Raw genomic sequence first — 20,584 nt, 5'->3', positions numbered from 1 at the left:
AAAACAAAACAGAGATGCATGGAAGAAAATGGAAAACAACCATCAAAATGGATAGAAGAATAACCAGAATGGCAAAGGCTCACCCATTGATCAGCTCCAGGATGATCAAAGACAGTCTGGAGTTACCTGTAAGTGCTGTGACAGTTAGAAGATGCCCGTGTGAAGCTAATTTATTTGCAAGAATCCCCCGCAAAGTCCCTCTGTTAAATAAAAGACGTGCAGAAGAGGTTACAATTTGCCAAAGAACACATCAACCGGCCTAAAGAGAAATGGAGGAATATTTTGTGGACTGATGAGAGTAAAATTGTTCTTTTTGGGTCCAAGGGCCGCAGACAGTTTGTGAGATGACCCCCAAACTCTGAATTCAAGCCACAGTTCACAGTGAAGACAGTGAAGCATGGTGGTGCAAGCATCATGATATGGGCATGTTTCTCCTACTATGGTGTATATCGCATACCAGGTATCATGGATCAGTTTGGATATGTCAAAATACTTGAAGAGGTCATGTTGCCTTATGCTGAAGAGGACATGCCCTTGAAATGGGTGTTTCAACAAGACAATGACCCCAAGCACACTAGTAAACAAGCAAAATCTTGGTTCCAAACCAACAACATTAATGCCTCACAGATTGTGAAGAAATCATGAAAAACTGTGGTTATACAACTAAATACTAGTTTAGTGATTCACAGGATTGCTAAAAAAGCAGTTTGAACATAATAGTTTTGAGTTTGTAGCGTCAACAGCAGATGCTACTATTGTGAACACCCCCTTTTCCCTTTACTAATAGCCCAATTTCATAGCCTTAAGAGTGTGCATATCACGAATGCTTGGTCTTGTTGGATTTGTGAGAATCTACTGAATCTACTGGTACCTTGTTTCCCATGTAACAATAAGAAATATACTCAAAACCTGGATTAATCTTTTTAGTCACATAGCACTACTATTATTCTGAACACTACTGTATGTCTCCAAGAAGAGAAAAGGAACGGTCCGTTTGTTCTTTTGCTTTCACAAAAAGAAAGCTATACTTGACATTTTCTTCAGTTGAGAATTTGTGGTTCATCCTGAAAAAGTAAATTTGAAACTTTGTGGTGTTAAAAGAACAGAAATTGAGATGAGAGAAGAAAAATGTCTTGGCCTTCATTTGCACAGAAAGCCAAGATCTAAATTATAAACCACAACTGAACGTAATGTTTTCATCCGTGTTTGTCTGTTTGTCTGTCAGCAGGACAACTCAAAATGCATGATTTCAATTAAATTTGGTGAAGTGATACATAATGTTCTGTGAAATAAGTGATTTAATTTGAAAAGTGATTGGGAACATTTTCTGCAACTGAGATCCAGAAGAATGTTTGGCACAGAGCATCATTTAACTCAAAGGACCTGAATTACAAAAGCTTTACCATATTTACCAGAGTATAAGTCACACTTGTAAAAAAAAAAAGGTCATATGAGCCTTGTGTTCTTTATAATTTGTAGTTGTTTAATTAACTATTAAGATCCTGTTGTTTTACATACAATTTGTACATGTTCAATAAAGCTCCTCTATTAATCAGTCAATGAAAAACAATATTTACATTTTAACAGCGTCTGAAGGAGGCATCTTCTGAGAAGATGGTGTTTAAAAAGACAACAGGAAAAGCAGGTGTGGTCACAGTCCAAGGGTCACATATGTTTTCGGCTTGCTGATTGCAACCCATGTAGAAAATTCCAGCTCAGTTGTTACTTAATGGCTGACATATGGCTATATATCTGATTATCAAGATAGCTGGCATGACAGCCATATTTGAAATTTGATGAGAATGTCTCAAACAGATTTTGGTGTCCTCATAGGTAGGAACATGCACATAAAGTTTCAGCTTCATTGGTCAAGCAGCTCTGGAGAAGAAGATGTTTACACAGGCCATCGCCAACAGACGGGCAACCCATGACATAAACTCACTGGATCTTTGGTCAAGGTGAGCTAAGACAGAAACTGTTGCCACAGACGGGGGAAAAAACTTACTTCCAGGAATTCACAGACAATTCACATCACTGTTATTGGGTTTTATGTGGATAATAACTAACTAGGAAATACATTCATTTAGCAGAAAATACATGTTTGCTCAAAGGAAAAGCTGTATGTGTGGTATTCCAATGGTGTGGCTACATGTGCTGCCAAAATTATTTTAGTATTTCGCTCATATACACAAGTTATTCAAACCATGGACTCTAACTGCATGTCATGCACACAGTCAGATTCTGGGTACTTTTTTTGGGGGGGGGGGGGGGGTGTTCTCTCCATGGCTAATTCAACCAAATCTGTTGACATCCTCCTGTGTGCACCTTGGAAGTTGGATAATTTAAAGGTAGACAGATTTAATTTTTGATTTCTTTCTATTGCAGTTGAGGTTTGAAGAACAGAAATGTGCATTTCCACCTCACATACAGACTATGGAACTCCAGTGGACAACAGGTGAATGCATCATTAGGTTTGTTTGTTTGTGGTTGTTCATGTCAGGCTTGAGTGCAAAGTGTGTGTGTGTGTGTGTGTCTGTGAGTGTATATACGCACGGCTATGCACTCACGTATGTGTCTGTCCGCTAATAAAATGTGAACCGCCACACAGCGCATGATGATGTAAAGAAGGAAATACAGCACTGGTCGCATCATTGAAGTTTTGAACATGCTCAAAAAGCTCTGAAGCTTGTCTCATTCAGGCATACGTTCATAACACAGGTACTCTGTCCACCTTGCCAAAGGACTTGCATTCGTATGGCATCGCTGGGTCATGAGTGACCAACTTAAGTCATGTGATATTTTAAGATCACACAATGTGGCAGGCTAAGGTACAAAGCCTGTCAAGAATAAGTCTAAATGAGGAAACTCATTCAGACTTCCCTGAGCAGTAGCAAGGGGCAGAAGAGGCGAGTGGGATGGCTATCTATCCATCAAACTCACCAGAGCCCAGGAGTTTGACATTAAGGATATTGTTGAGCGTGTTGAATGCCCAAAGGCGAGTGTGTCCATGCTTCATAACTAACAAGCAACTAGGGTCGGTCATATACAACCCCTGGCAAAAAATTATGGAATCACCGGCCTCGGAGGATGTTCATTCAGTTGTTTAATTTTGTAGAAAAAAAAGCAGATCACAGACATGACACAAAACTAAGTCAGTTCAAATGGCAACTTTCTGGCTTTAAGAAACACTATAAGAAATCAAGAAAAAATAATATGGCAGTCAGAACGGTTACTTTTTTAGACCAAGCAGAGGAAAAAAATATGGAATCACTCAATTCTGAGGAAAAAATTATGGAATCACCCTGTAAATTTTCATCCTCAAAACTAACACCTGCATCAAATCAGATCTGCTTCTTGACATTGACCCTGTGCCATGACATTGACCCTACGTGTCTTTTTGCAAGGAATGTTTTCGCAGTTTTTGCTCTATGGCAAGATGCATTATCATCTTGAAAAATGATTTCATCATCCCCAAACATCCTTTCAATTGTCCAAAATATCAACGTAAACTTGTGCATTTATTGATGATGTAATGACAGCCATCTCCCCAGTGCCTTTACCTGACATGCAGCCCCATATCATCAATGACTGTGGAAATTTACATGTTCTCTTCAGGCAGTCATCTTTATAAATCTCATTGGAACGGCACCAAACAAAAGTTCCAGCATCATCACCTTGCCCAATGCAGATTCGAGATTCATCACTGAATATGACTTTCATCCAGTCATCCACAGTCCACGATTGCTTTTCCTTAGCCCACTGTAACCTTGTTTTTTTTCTGTTTAGATGTTAATGATGGCTTTCATTTAGCTTTTCTGTATGTAAATCCCATTTCCATTAGGCGGTTTCTTACAGTTCGGTCACAGACGTTGACTCCAGTTTCCTCCCATTCGTTCCTCATTTGTTTTGTTGTGCATTTTTCGATTTTTGAGACATATTGCTTTAAGTTTTCTGTCTTGACGCTTTGATGTCTTCCTTGGTCTACCAGTATGTTTGCCTTTAACAACCTTCTCATGTTGTTTGTATTTGGTCCAGAGTTTAGACACAGCTGACTGTATGGTGATCAATGTGAAGCAGCAATTTCTTTTGTCTCAAAGCTGCTTCAGCAGCCATGTCGTCGCTGCCCACACCAAAGACTCCACAGTCACAAACTTCCTAAACTCAAATGGTGTCTCTGTGACGATTTTCTGCCCACAGCTGTGACATGAAGAAGAATTCATCATTAAAAAGTCTGAAAAGTAAAGCCTGTGTGCATCAGACGCAGTGTGTGTAATTCTCTTTTGTTCGTTATCTCTCTTCCCTCTTTGTCATCTTTCCAAACTAATGTGCTCTTTTGCTCTTTTCTGGTTTTCTGACAATCATTTGCTCACTGAAACCACCATCCACACAAGTTTTATTAAAAAGCACATTTGTCATTTCGGAACATGAAATCATGACTGCAAATTAGAACAAAAATAACTCAATATTTGTCTCAGACTTTGATTCCTTTTCTATGGATTCAGGATTTCTGTGGAGCTCCTCTTCTTTTTCAGGGCATAAAATTAAGTGTGGGGGAAAATTGTTACCCTCATGTCTGTAGAGCAAGATGCTCTGTGCCTGGCTCAGGGTCATCCTCCTGTCTTTTGTTGCTCTAACACTTTGTGTTTCTCCAGTTTATGACTAAACATCCAGTCATGGCTCTGATGAGCTAATGGCCATACATGTATTATGATTCTTCTTTTGTTATGACTGAGGTCCTTAAAACGGGTCTCTGGGAATGGAAAGGCAGAAGGTTCTTGGCGGTGCACTTCATGCTGTATCTGGATCTTCTCTGTTCTGCTTCAACTGCTCATGAATAATTTGTGTCCTGGTAAATAAGTTGTCAGACAGCTTCACTGTCTTGATGTCATGAGGGCAGTTGGGTGTGGCAGTGGCCATATTGGCAACATAAAGGACTTCCTGTCTTTAAGTGTCTATACTAGACATTTTTGCTTGTTTGTCCCCAGAATTTACAATCCATGAAGCTGAAACAGTGACGTTAAAGTTTTATTTTATTTCACAACTCCAGCAGAGGCACATGCTCACATGTTCACATGATGTAAAGAAGGAAATACAGCACTGGTCGCATCATTGAAGTTTTGAACATGCTCAAAAAGCTCTGAAGCTTGTCTCATTCAGGCATACGTTCATAACACAGGTACTCTGTCCACCTTGCCAAAGGACTTGCATTCGTATGGCATCGCTGGGTCATGAGTGACCAACTTAAGTCATGTGATATTTTAAGATCACACAATTGTGGCAGGCTAAGGTACAAAGCCTGTCAAGAATAAGTCTAAATGAGGAAACTCATTCAGACTTCCCTGAGCAGTAGCAAGGGGCAGAAGAGGCCGAGTGGGATGGCTATCCTATCCATCAAACTCACCAGAGCCCAGGAGTTTGACATTAAGGATATTGTTGAGCGTGTTGAATGCCCAAAGGCGAGTGTGTCCATGCTTCATAACTAACAAGCACTAGGGTCGGTCATATACAACCCCTGGCAAAAATTATGGAATCACCGGCCTCGGAGGATGTTCATTCAGTTGTTTAATTTTGTAGAAAAAAAAGCAGATCACAGACATGACACAAAACTAAAGTCATTTCAAATGGCAACTTTCTGGCTTTAAGAAACACTATAAGAAATCAAGAAAAAAATAATATGGCAGTCAGTAACGGTTACTTTTTTAGACCAAGCAGAGGAAAAAAATATGGAATCACTCAATTCTGAGGAAAAAATTATGGAATCACCCTGTAAATTTTCATCCTCAAAACTAACACCTGCATCAAATCAGATCTGCTTCTTGACATTGACCCTGTGCCATGACATTGACCCTACGTGTCTTTTTGCAAGGAATGTTTTCGCAGTTTTTGCTCTATGGCAAGATGCATTATCATCTTGAAAAATGATTTCATCATCCCCAAACATCCTTTCAATTGTCCAAAATATCAACGTAAACTTGTGCATTTATTGATGATGTAATGACAGCCATCTCCCCAGTGCCTTTACCTGACATGCAGCCCCATATCATCAATGACTGTGGAAATTTACATGTTCTCTTCAGGCAGTCATCTTTATAAATCTCATTGGAACGGCACCAAACAAAAGTTCCAGCATCATCACCTTGCCCAATGCAGATTCGAGATTCATCACTGAATATGACTTTCATCCAGTCATCCACAGTCCACGATTGCTTTTCCTTAGCCCACTGTAACCTTGTTTTTTTTCTGTTTAGATGTTAATGATGGCTTTCGTTTAGCTTTTCTGTATGTAAATCCCATTTCCATTAGGCGGTTTCTTACAGTTCGGTCACAGACGTTGACTCCAGTTTCCTCCCATTCGTTCCTCATTTGTTTTGTTGTGCATTTTTCGATTTTTGAGACATATTGCTTTAAGTTTTCTGTCTTGACGCTTTGATGTCTTCCTTGGTCTACCAGTATGTTTGCCTTTAACAACCTTCTCATGTTGTTTGTATTTGGTCCAGAGTTTAGAAAAAAACAAGTTACTGCTCCTAAGGCTCTTTTGCTTTGGACTCAACCATGTCATCAATGAGATTGATCCACCCAAACACGTCATAAATACAAACACATTCATTAAATTGTCAGCATTCAGGTGTGAAACCTGAAGGAAGCACTGTGGAAATGAAATGTCCTGATGGTGACTCAAAGTTAAGTTTGACATCAGTTCAAAGGCTTAAAAGTATGACAGCACAGAGACGGCGTCAATAATAATTGAATGTGCTGTTTGACTGGGTCTGGTGGTATTTATTTGTGTGGTCTGACTTACGCCAACTCCCTTTATGTGCCCCCCCCCCACTCCCTCAGCCATCCTTCCGAAGTCAATTTGAAAATGTCAACTGCTACTACTGTGTGTGTGTCTTTCAAACATTCAAACAAAGACAAAAAAGAGAGGGGAAAAGATCAAGAAGAGCAGAAAGAAGCACTCACATTTGCACGTCATTTGAGGTTACTGACCTGGAAGTACGAGCTCTCACACAGGACGTCGTGGCAGATATCCAGGTGACTCTGGGATGGAGGCTGGCTTCCATCGTTTTGCGTTTGACCCTCAGCTATGGACACACTTAACTGACGAGCCTGAGCAAACGACTGCAGGTAGTGAGCTGCCACCGTCCAGAAGTGCAGGTCAGACTCATCCCCGAACAGCCTAGGGTTTGAGACAACGACACATCAGCTGGGCCCCAAGGGCATACGCTTTTCTTTCATGTGGAATTGTGCTTTCATTATACTGCTTGTTTGGTCACTGATGACCACAGATCCTCAACATTAGCCCACGCCGCTCCCTCCACCACCTCCACACAACACATCCTTTCCTCTTTTTTGCCATCATTTGCATCACTTAGTCTCATTCTGATACTACGGGCACACAGCTGTTGCTAGGTTACCATGTGGCAGTAACAATGGCACAAAGGTCAGAGCGGCTGGTGTCGAGGGATGCAAACAGGGGAGAAGGTGGTCTTCTGCACAGACTGGGCGTTTGAACTTCCTCAGACGCTCCAGGGGAATAAAAAGTGGACATGAAACGATCTCAGAGTTGCAGACAACAGCTTGCATGTCATGTTTTTCTTTGGAGACACAAAAGCTGTTTCTGCACACTTATGGCAAAAAATAAGATGAACTATTCTGGAAGACAACCCAGATTTTTTTAGCTGCATTTTCAAGTACATTAGCGTGCTGCCTGTGGGGATCCACAGGCTCTAGATTGGGTAGTTTTACAGTTTATAAAATAGGTAACTGACATTTTTCAAAGGTGATAATTTATGCAAAGTTTCTATAATGAGTTGGAAAGGTGTGTGAGTCCAGAATGTTTTTAGAACCTTAGACCTTAACAGTTTTTAGAGTAAGAACTCAACCCTTGTTTTTTTTATGTTAATTAACGGTCTTATTTTTTTAATTTCTTTATTACAACCCCCAACATTAGGGAAAATAACATCCACACAAACAAAAGTAAAATTCAACAATAAAAACATACAGTAAAAACTATGAAACAAAACAATAGAGTGAGTAGACTGAGAAGAGCAAACTCAGCGGACCATGGTTTTACAAAATTATCATGGAATAAGAAATATCTTAAGGAATCACTGGTGTTGTTACATTGAAATTCAATGGATAATTTCCTAAAATTATAAAAACAAACCAATGGCCTATGGCCCTGCAACATAAACTTATCAAGTTGTGTGTTCTTGATGATCTCACCATTTAAAATATAATACGAAAAGAAAGCTAGACTGGATTTGCTGAACTGGAAATCTAAAAGACAAGGCCCTATGATAAAAGCTGTATGTATTCTTACTTATTACATCAACCACTGTAGGAATTTGTAGTGTGTTTAACAAAACAGATGGTGCCTTTTACTTAGGCCCATAACATTTTTAATTATGCTACCTTGGGCAGATTTTAATTAAGTAATATCAGACATACACAATAGGATGCAATCCATGCATGCAACATTGTGGGACAACAAAGACTTTTCAATAGATATGATTTTACATAAGTATGTAAACCTGGCCTTTGAAATCCAACTGATGCTAACTTATACGTGCTCCTTCTGCTGGCAATTATCCTATTACTTACATGGTTGCTTATTAGTTTGTGTGTGAATTTTGCTTGACTTTAGGTTAAATTTGGAAGGGTTTTTAGTAGGCTTTTTACTACGATACAACCTTGGGTTTTCTTTAAACCAAAATTAAACTGCCAGTCATCAGTGTAACTGGTGCAGATATTGAGAAGTGACTAGAGACATGGAGCAGTTGAACTCAGTACTGTTACATCATCAGCATACACGCACACGTTGACTTTGTAATCTCTAACACCGGTATTAGCATTCTGCAAAATACAAATCATTAATAAAAATATTAAAAAGTGAGGGAGATAAACTTCCGTGCTCCATCCCCTTAGTTACATGAAAAAGAGGGCTGATGCTGTGATCCCTTCTAACACAGGCATATCTATTTTGATACCAGCTGTGTAGGAACAACCAATACATATGTATAATTTTATCATACAATTTTAACAGGAGACCATCATGCCAAATTGAGTCAAAACTTTTTTTTGCATCTGAGGAATCATTAATAAAAGATAGAGCGAATTTTTTTTTATCTTATTTGTAAATTTGTCTTAATGTATTTATAAATTGCTTAGGTTCTTCTTATCATATACACACAATTTTTTATTATTAATTTATTTTATTATTACTTCTATTGTGTCATTTGATTTTTAAATGGACCACAATGGAAATCAGTGTTTTCACTTTCTTATGTCATTCATGCATTTTTAATGTATTTACAATTTCATACTTACATTAAACTTACTAAAGAGAATCACGTAATAATATCTGTAGTTTCTCCAAAAATATTAGTCAACATCATTAGCAACACTCCAATTTGGTGGTGTTCATCCTACATACATAAGCATACCAAACGGCTCTCCCCAGTTTCTCCATGATGAAAGCTGCATACACATTCACCCATTGTAGACGTTTTTTTGCTAAACTGAGCCACAATATATAATTACAATCGGGTACATAAGTACTTGGACAGTTTTCTTGAAAAAGAAGACCTGGAATTTCAGGTAAAGTTTGCTACAATTCACATGGGAGACTAAAGAGTAGAACATTTTTTTCTTGTAAGAAAATCCTCCTCTGGTTCACTCCATCATGAAGCTGTGACTCCTTCTTGCACACTCAGTACGTTTTTGATAACTGACAACACCATACGGTACCATACCATTTGTGTTTCTTAATGATTGATGTATATTAAGTCCAAGACATAGTCTGTGACTTGTAAATGTTCATCTACATCTTCTGACTCATCTAAAGAAAACAGGCTGTAAGAATTCCGATTCTATATGAACAATAATGCTTATATTTACTTTGTCCAATTACTTATGGCCTGTGGGACAGGAGGGACTGTCTGGGTATAGATCAATTCAAGGATCCTGAAAGTGACATCATTCTCGCCTATTTGCACAACACCGTCCATCAAATGAATGACTGAGCGCACCATCGTTGTTAGCATTTGAATTCTAACAGTTAACAATTCTTGTAATTGATGAAATTATGTCCGATGCTTCAACATGTGTGATGGCATTAGACGCAGAAGCTATATATATATATATATAGTCTGTCTATATGTGGTCCTTCGACAGACTGGCATGCTGTCCAGGGTGTACCCTGCTCCAGCCCCCAGCCCTCCCCGTGACCCTTAATTGGAGTATGTAAGTGGGCATAGAAACTGGATGGATGGAAGTTAAACCTGTTGAACTGCAACCAAAAGCCGACACTCCTGGAACATCCTGACTGTGTCATTATGAGTCCAAAGTGGTGGTGTACAAAGGCATCATTATGAAATATGTACCGCTGCCCAAATACTTATGGACTTCACTGTAGCGTTACGCAGACAAGTGTACGTTCAGGCTTCAGTATTTATTGATTAACTGTCAATAAAATGCATTTGGCCACTCGATGCGACAGCGGTGAAATGTTCTCAACGTTCCATAAAACCAAAGAAAACTGATTTCTTCAAACTTATACAAAGTAAATACAAACAAATCACAAAAAAGTATTTACTCCCTCACCATGTCTTCAGGATCTGTAGTTATTTTCTGCACAGCTTTCACTCTGTGAGGGTAATTTGTACTTTTTGGTTGATATATTTTGGACCTCATGATTAGTCGTGAACAGTCTTTCAGCCATAATTATGTGTTAGACTGATATCAGTTCTGTGCCACTGCAGGACTCTAATCTTTCATTTTTCATTTCAGAAAAAGGAAATCCAGTGCACAAAGGCGCCTCAGACAGAAGTCATTCTCACTCCAAATGTGCAGAACAACACAGTCAAAGGTGTGCTTAACATTCTGTCATACAAAGTCACTTCCAATCAGCACTTTCTGGCTGCGTGGAGCTGCAGCTGCATCATCTTGTGATATCTGAGCCTCATGATGACAAAGAGAGATGAAGTCCTTCTCCACTCTCAGGCCTCATTCTCCATCACTTCTCAGTGGCCGAGTCACTGAAAGGCACCAGGTTAAGTAAACTAGCGCAGATGTTTTTATTCCCGGCCACATCCTTCATCTCCTGAATAATCCCAAAGCATTCTCAGGACAGATGAAATATGAAAGAAGTTCACACATCACTGTGGTTTTGGCCTCCACTAGGGGGTTGCATGACATTTGATTTATTTAAAGACAAACTGTGGCCAATGAACCTCTGGTACCTTCAATAATCATTAACTGATTAATACAACCACAGGAGAAGGGAATGCTTTACGGCTCTGCATCTGCAGAAAAATACATTCAAATTTTTGACAGAAACAAGTAGAAATAAAAACAGCAACAACAATGATAAGACATACAGGTTTCACGTAAATGAGAAAAAGAAAAAAAAAAAACTGAAATGTTGTGATAAGAGGAAATTTAACTAATGTAAAACACTTCCTGTCCACTGTGTCAAATTCACATTTTTTTCCAAGGCACAATGTCCGGCCATCAAAACTGAAGCCACCCAGAAGAGGGACAAAGTTCCCTGAATGGCCACTTGAGGCTGGCTCCAAAGGGGAGCAGATTCCCATCAAAGCCCATGTTAAAATGTTGAACTTTAGAGGAGAAATAAACATTTGCAGTGTAGTAAAAAAAAAGAAAAGAAAAACAAAAGAAGATAGTTTCTCCCCTCCGTGACAAGTGTGTGTGTGTGTGTGTGTGTGTGTGTGTGTGTGTGTGTGTGTGTGTGTGTGTGTGTGTTTAAGAGATTTGACATCAAAGCAATCAACATAATTAGGGGTGTGGTCACTTTGATTGATAGGTAGAGTGAGCTGCTGAGCAGAGAGTCCAAGCTCCGGTAGCACAGAGGCTGCTAGTTGTAGTGGAGGACTGTGTTTGACAGTTTTTTTTTATTCAAAATATCTAACAATTATAGTTTGCTGTGAAGTTAACTGTCCTTGAACATCATGTAAGATATCTGCGCTGCAGCATTTGCGTTGAGTGACATTTTAGTGTTATTTCATTTTGTATGCTAACAGTGTTTGGACCTTAACAGCTATTGGTAGCTGTTGGTCCAGCTAATGCATGATTAGGGGGAAGAAGTCAGTCATATTTTTTAATGACCACACCCAGTTCCCAAAAATATGACTTCATAAAACATCTGAACCAAGGTTAATTGTTAACTCGAAAACATGATCAAACAATTTACGTATCATGTTCTATTGACCACCTCGCTGCGATGGTCCATGTTAGCCGCTGTTAACACCCCTATGTTTCCTCCAATTTTGAATATTGTGGAGTAACTACACGTGGATGGCGCTGACTGAGGTGTAGGAGGAGGTCTCTGATTGGTGCTGCATTCAGGGAAGCACAGAACATTTGAAATTCTGACCAATCACATCTGAAGACTGTTTTTTATACAGGTGTGAGCATTTTGCCTGCCCTGAAGGTGTTTCCCTGACATTACCAGGCTCAGTGGTGTGGATGGCAGCGTCATAATCACATGATCAGAGGCTAGTCACTGTTAAGATTAAAGTGTCAATGAACATCAATAAACCAGAACAGGTCTGTGCAACCCCTAGTCTACACTAGGATCTGCTCAAAGATGGGTGTCCCAGACAACATTCCAATTGGGGTGGGGGGTTTACGAAGCATCTAGTTTAGGCTTTGTTCAGACTGGCAGTAAAACTGATTCATGTGCATAGTAAGTAAGTCCCTTTGGCTGCTCCCTTGTTTGCACTCAGGGTCGCCACAGCAAATCCAAGGTGGATCTGCATGTTGAACTGGCACAGGTTTTACGCCGGATGCCCTTCCTGAAGCAACTCCACATTACATGGAGAATGTGGCAGGGGTGGGATTTGAACCCGGAGCCTTCTGAACTGAAACCAAGCGCATTAACCACTCTGATTTAAATCTGAGTCCATGTTGCAAGTCTGTATAGTGAAAGGTCAATGCAAATTCCAAATCAGTTTCAAGCCTCATTCGTAGGTGATTTGAAACGTGAATCAATAAAAGTCAAATCAAAGAAAATGATGTGGACTGTACTTGTTGCACTCGCTGGACACACACGTCACATGTAGCTGTTGCATACATGTATAGACCAGGCAGTGCTTCAGAGTTGTTGCGCCTTAATCTTTTCACATCATTAATGCCTTTTATTCCACACTCTTCTGTGACTGTTTTGGACGTGAGTTATGCAACAGCAGCAAAAATACAGAATAAATTCTTATAAACTCACCATCAGATGAAATTATTATTTTTTTAAGCTCTAGATCAGTCAGAGTGCTCTGTGAGTTTAGTTGCACTGTGTGAACTGCAGAGTGACACTGATGCAGTCATGTGACTGTTTCTATAAGTGTGTCTGCATTACTACAGCAACCAATGTGGATAAGAGGCCGATGAGGATCATCACACAGACCAGATCTGGTCACTTACTATATATACTGTGGACAATCGACTGAGATCATATTTGAATCAGATATGCATTAAATCTGATTTCAAATGTCAGTCTGAACAATGTCTTAGCGATCTGAAGAAACCTCACTAGTTCTTGGCAAAATGAAGAACAGCAATTTCACTCTGAGCTCCGACATGCTCAGCGGTGGAACCCAACCGCTCGGAGAACAAAACTTATTTCAGTTGTGGCTATCTGACCCTTTAATAAGGTTGGGTGAAATACTTTACTTTGATCTAGTCAGTCTTCTCTGTGTACACGTCCGTCAGACCTCAGAAGTGAAGCAGAGAAGGTCCTGATGAGTACTTGGCTGGTTGGGAAGATCAGGGTTTATGTGTGTTTCTCCAGAGAGAACAGGAGCTGCATCAGGAAGGGCATCGGTATAAACCTTGTACTAAATCCCAATACAGATTTGTACTGGATCCGCTGTGGTGACACTGAAGAACCAGGGAGAGGTGAAAGACAACAAAAACTTTACTTTTATCTGACTGATCTAAACAACAAATCACACTGTCCTCGACTGACCCTCAATCATTCCATCACGTTCGATCCAAATTGGATGAAAACTGATTGAATAATGCTGTTCACACACAGGAGTGAAAACAACAACCCTGCCTGCACCGCCAGGCAGAGGAATAATCACACTGCCAGGGTAAACGCAAACCATGTGTATGAATAAATGATGAGCACGGCGTAGTGCGCACAGATGGCTAATAGCGGTAACTCAATGATGAGTTTTAACTCACCGTGAGACCAAGAGGCAGCGCTGCAGCAAGTTGAGCTCCGGGTCCTGCAGCACACACTTCATATCGCTGGGGAACCAATCAGTGACAGACAATCAGTACACAGCAAGAGCCAATTACATTTCTCAAACACAGCAGGCGCACCGTGGCTGTTATTGGACATTTGTCTTATCTACCAGCCAACAGACTCTGTGCTCTTTGGGCCGCCAGATAAAGGAACCAAGATCTCTGACACCACCGCAGACAGTTAGCACAGATATATCGGCAAGTAGGCAAACACACACGTGCGTGTTTGCCTACTAGCAGATGACTATTGACATTTCCACAATAAATATTTCACCTGGAGGTACAGTATGTCACATTTCCATAATGGCAGCAGTCGTGTAATAACTCACTTAGAGAGGGAGTTGAGCTGCTCCTGGATCAGACCTTTTATCTCGTCTTTCTCATTATAGTCTCTGAAACAGAATGATCAAAGTGAGTCAAATGGCTCATCACATCACCTTAAAATAAATCCCGATAATAAACAGGAAGCTGAGAACTGCCCTGTTATGACAAGTCAATCTGCGGTGTCAAGTAACAACAGATAACTCTCCTCCACGAGGTCACACAGCACCCGCAGAGGACTGCTAATGCTGGGACTCAATTATGGTAACACAGTGTGTGTGTGTGTGTGTGTGTGTGTGTGGTATGTGTGTTTAGTGGATGAAGGCTCAGGTAAATGAGGTAACTGCACCAAACACTGATGCAAACATAAGAAAAACACTCTGCCTCTATCCCAGCTGCACTTCCACCGTCCGACATAGGAGTTTCTAGTCGACTAAAATGATTATTTCAGTTTTGATGGTAAAAAAAAAACTGGTTGCTTGAATGGTTGGCAGATGGCAGGTGAGGTCAGGGAGCATGCGCAGATGCTGTGCCTCACCACATACATCACACCCAACCACGCTGAGTGCTGGATGACAACCACCGGTCCATCCTCGCTTCTTCAAAGTAATGATCTATCTGCTACAGCCTGGTGAAATGTGGGCGTGTCCTCTGCCTTCTCCACCTGCTGGGGTCCTCAACATTGAGACACCTACATGCTGGATCGTCCATAGAGAAGCACAACACATAACCAAAATGTTGTGGTTGACATTCCATCACAACATATGTGATGCTTCTTGTCACTGCAGCAGTACCCAAGGATTCTCCAAAGAGGCAGAGAATCAAAGACATTCAGTCATCACCTTAGGTTAGTGGTCAGAGTCCAAGTCTCACCCAGGTTACACATAGACGGTTTTGTCAGCGGGCAGTACGCTGACCGAAGTTCGCGGTAGTTCCGGCTGTTTTCGCGGTGGAAAGGGGCAGAGCATTTCGCCGGCGTTTTGAGCGCCATATTAGCCGCAAATGCGTGGATAAAACGCCGCTAAACACGCCGAATAAAGCGGCGTTTTGACGCCGTAGCATGTGGCACACGTCAGGCAACGAGGGTTAATACCCAGTTCTATCCTTTACAATCGCAGGTTAACGCGCGTGAGAACGGCGGGGTTCTGCTGCCACCGATAATGCCCTGTGTACCGCTGGATTTATCCAGGCAAATTCTGCGTTACTCCAGGAACTTTTGCATATAGGCACCACCCCCAGAGTATAATAGGCTGAAGCAGCTGTCACTACAGGGGGAGGGAGATCATCTCTCAGCCTTTTATTCTCCTTTCCTTTTCCCCTCCTCAACGTGTTGCTCCGTCTCCACTACAGGGCTCTCATCTGCTTATGAACCAGACCTCTTGGTAAGTCCTTGCCGCTGCCAATTTTCTTTTAGGAGGCATACTGGAGCTTCTCTGCAAAAATATCTGGAGCTGGCCGCGAGTGAGAGGCCTGCATGCAGCGCGCTAACGTTTTTATATTGACCGCCGCCTATCGGCCGTTTGGAACGCCGTTAACCGGGAGGTGGCGTTTAGAACGACGTACTGTCCGCTAGCGCCGCCGTTTTGTCTGCCTCTGTCGCCAGTTAAAACGCCTTTGAGGACGCAGATGTGGGCTCTATCGCCGTTTTACATACCGTTGGTTAGGGATACAATGCCGGCCACCAATTACGGCGGGGTAAACTGCGGCACTACAGGAAGGAGCAGGATGACACGGCAATTAAAAAGTATCAAACGCCATTGTTCGCGCTGTCTCCGTCGTCACGCGAATTCTCCGGGAGCGCTCCCGGAATTATTCGACATGTTGAATAATTTTTTCGACGACTCCCGGTAAAGCGGGAACTAAGCCACGCCCCCTAGTGCCGGCTTTGACAACGGCGTTTAATCCTTAAGATGGCCAAAAACTCTTCCGGGACGCTTCTGGGAGCTCTTACCGTCTATGTGTAAACGGGGCTTAAGACAGGAAGCACCATGTCATCAAACATGACAAGCACCTCTGTCCAGAGTCCTCATGAATCCATAACTGCTTCCCAGGTGTCTTTCAACATCAACAGTTGAGGACCCAGAGACATGAACAACACTGTTGAGTTGCAGAAAGATACACTTCTGATGATCAAGTCCACAAAGTCATTGAAAGCTGGAATCAAGCGACCAAATCTGATGTATCCAAGAACAAAACTGACATGTACTATATGGGTGGTTTTGTATTGAAATTGGCAAGATGTTAAGGTGTAATTGGCAAACACTTAAGCATTAGGTTTCACTGGCTACTGAACTGACAGATTTGGTGGAGAGACTCACACTTGGGTAATGTCCATGGTAAAGGTTCCTGACCAGGGCTGCAGGAGCAGAAAAGCTTTCAGAGTGAGGGCAGCTCGGGGCAGCAGCAGGTAGGGACACCACACGGGATCTGAAGATGTTCAACACAAAACAGACAAAAAAACATGAAACTCATCACACAAGATGGATCGTTATGTATTATGCAAAATACTGTGTACGCGTGCTGGAACATGTCTGGCCGAACATCAGCCCACCTCCTTTTTTATAGAAGCTGTTTAAACGCCCATCCTAAATAATAATTTAGGATGGGCGTTGTGACCCCAACACTTTGTTAAAAAGCCAAAACATAATGAGTTTTCATGATGTTTTTCTTGTCACGTCCACCTCTTTCCCGTGACATCATCCATGTGTGCTGGTAGTAGTCACATGACAATAACATCAATTTGAGAGTCTGCAGTAGGAGAGTTGTGGCCAACATGGAATGGACCTGGCACCAAGGCACATTGTGACACATTGATTAAACTGATTACAATGGATTCAATTAATAATTTCTCCAGTAACAAAATCGCATAATCCATCAGACTCTGATGGATTTCAGGCTCTGATGGAATGAGTGAACAACCACCAAATGCGGGTGTGCAGCACTTCTGGATGAGAAGACAAATAATATACGGATAAAACTGCATTTACACATCGAAAGTCTACAGGAAGGACAGGCTGGATGTTGTTTTATCTTTAATGAGGAAAAATGGACAGCGAAAGGTAGACTATTTAACTACAGAGAGTCACCTGGTTTTAAACAGGTACACATGAATATTTTGTGTACTATGACAGAAAGGAATTAATTTATAAATTCACAAAAAGTTAACTTTTTAAGCTGCCCTCAGAACCAAAGCTTCCTGTTTTAATATAATGCTGTGCAAAACATTTCAATGAAGTAAATTACTGGTTATCACTGAAAAACGGTTGCGCCTCACATCATCTCCTGCAGTCTGCCAAGGCAGACGGAATTCTGCTATGATGTCTTTCTGTTGCAGACGTGAAAACAGCTTAATGGCAAGCGAGGAACAAGGACAGGACAAAACAAATGTGCAACCACTGGAGAAGTTCTCTATCTGATGTCCCCTCAAAATTTTGAGAACAAACAACTTTCTATCAGACTCATCAGACACCAGGTGACAAGGAACACAATGAATGAATGAATGAGAAAAGGATTTGTACAGGACAAAAAGGATGAAGCATTTGTGATTTATTCTTTACTGAAATGGGCATTCTGATGAATGTAATACTGGCCCTACTTGTGCACTGATCCACCCTCTCTTCAGGCAGAATTTCGCACAGACCACCCAGGGCATTCCAATGTATGAGCACAGTCATAAACCATTTCCATTTCTTTGCCACTCTCATCCCACTGGCAAGCTTTTTGGTATTCTTTGCTTTCCACCTCCGCCTCACCTGTTAGATCTTGTTCATCCATGCGGTAGCTGGCAGACTTCATGGCCATCTCCAACACACGGACACAGCCGTCATCAGATGCCAACACAACTTTGTCTGAAGTGCACCAGTCAATGTCCAGGATGCGGTAATTCACATTGCGTCCAATCCGCATGCTGCTGACCATTTGAACCTGAAACAGATGAGCGTAGTCAAATTCAAAGCACCATCTGTTTCCTTTAAAGAAAGTCCAACAGCCGCAGGGAGGCAGAAGAAACTATTGCTCTGTAAAACTCAGAGAAAAGAATCTACAAATGCCTCCAATGGTTTTGTAAGAGGGCCAAGTTATTATTATTATTTTTTACACTGGGAAATAATTTGGGTTTAAGCTCAAAAGAAAAATATGATAGAATATAAGGTTTTATTTCTGTGATCAAAAGTAGTTCTTAGTCCTGATCCTCAGGGACGACTAACCTGCACATTTTAGGCAGGTGGGAACTATACTGGCCATAATGGAGGAAATAATGGAAATATCTTTAAAATTATGATAAGTGTGAATCAAAATTAACATTCATGCTGAAATAGTCTATCAGGTCTGGGTGACGGGTTAGGCTGGACACAAATGCAGGACTCAGACAACAAGCTCTGTAAGTAAAAGTGGTTTACTGAAACAGTAAACGGGGTCCATTGCACAGCAAGGCAGTCCATCAAAAGTAACAATATCAAAGGCAGGCAAAGGCATGGTCGAGGATACAGGCAGGTAGTCGTAACACACGTGAGGCAGGCAGGTCGAGAATACACAAAACAGCTGGAGAGAAGGCACTAGGCGCATCAATCTGGTGAAGGAATAACACAAACAGAGGAGCTTAAATAGACCCAGGTGATGATGTGCTGATTGGAAGCAGGTGTGCGTGGAATGCACCAGAAAGGGGGTGTAACCAGAGAGAGGGAAAAACCCACCACCAAGAGCCAGCAGAGACAGACAAGAGAGAAAGGGACAGACAGACCCAAACAGGAAAAACCACAGCAAGAGAACAAATAGAACGTAACCAAAAAACAAAACAACGAAATAAAAGCAAACCAAACTCAAATCCTGACATACTCTTCAAGTGAAAATCTAAGATGTCTATGATTTTTCAAGATAGCTGCCACATTTCCAGCCAAAATTCCATTATTCCCATATCTCTGAAGATTACTGAAGGATCTGAGTGAATATTGGGTTTGTTAATTATTTTCTGAAATCCTAAATCTGATGTTGCCCTTAATCATCACTCAGTAGACTTCTTTCTGCTTCTAAAATTACAATGTGTAACTATTCATATGGGATAGCTCTTTTTCAGTATAAATTAACATTAAATTTTCTGTATGAGGACAGGTACAAAAGAAGACATTTTATTTGCAGTAATAAACTACAGTAAAACTTGTCTAAACCATCATTGTATAAACTGGATATTCACACTCACTGGACAAAAGCAAAAGTCCCAATGTTTTTGTATGTAATAACATACATTTTAATTGAAAACCCCTGACATGTACCGCAGCCATAAAGCAGTCGACATGCCCGGTAACAGAGGTATAAAATTAAGTTCAGCATTGACACTCGCCAATTCAAGGAAAGTGGGTACCGTATTTCCTTGATTAAAAGCCCGGTTGTTTTTTTGTTTTTTTTTCTTTTAATCAAACCGTGCTCAGACCCAGTGTCGCCGACCGAATGGTCCCCCTTAAAAATCAGTCCACTTTTTGCATCTGCACATGCGTCATTAGCCGCAGATCACGGATTAAAACCTTGTTTCTGCTTAAAACTGCACTCCAATCACCATCTATCTCAGTGACAGATGTCTGAAGCTTTTATACTTCAGTCATTTCCACATAAATTCAGTCTTACTTCATCATAAAAAGCAGCGGAAGTGATCAGAGCACCGTGGCTAAACGAGCTACTAGCTGATGCATTCACTGTGCATCAGCCATTTGAAAGTGTCACAGAATTTCTGCTTAAAACTGACTTTAGAATGATTTAAGAGGTTTTACCTTGTCATCTGATGGTTAATAATCCCATCAATCCATTTGATCGCTTTGGATGAAGAGACTCTTAGATGTCTTAGACGAGTGTCAGAGCTCCGAAATGATGCATGGGCAGATGCACAAGGGGACCGATTTTTAGGGGCGGGCCATTCGGTCTGTGACACCGGCACCTAAAGTAAGTAGGTTAGAGTAACAGTAACACTGACTGTAAATGTAAATTTACACACAGTAGCTTTAATTCA

At 41.1% G+C, this 20,584-nt stretch overlaps 1 protein-coding gene across 1 annotated transcript in view; it reads right to left on the bottom strand.

The window, feature by feature from the left end:
- The window catches only part of LOC117523180 (WD repeat-containing protein 11-like), a 378,317-nt gene that overhangs the window by 116,475 nt on the left and 241,258 nt on the right, over positions 1–20,584 (bottom strand). Inside the window, 5 exon segments of the mRNA XM_034184623.1 lie at positions 6,988–7,177; positions 14,206–14,271; positions 14,598–14,660; positions 16,908–17,016; positions 18,342–18,513. Coding sequence (XP_034040514.1) covers positions 6,988–7,177; positions 14,206–14,271; positions 14,598–14,660; positions 16,908–17,016; positions 18,342–18,513 — 600 coding nt within the window.

This window comes from Thalassophryne amazonica, chromosome 13 (genome assembly GCF_902500255.1).
Source record: "Thalassophryne amazonica chromosome 13, fThaAma1.1, whole genome shotgun sequence".
Lineage (NCBI taxonomy): Eukaryota > Metazoa > Chordata > Actinopteri > Batrachoidiformes > Batrachoididae > Thalassophryne > Thalassophryne amazonica.
The sequence above is the reverse complement of the archived record's forward strand: the minus strand, read 5'-3'. Positions and strand labels throughout refer to the sequence as shown.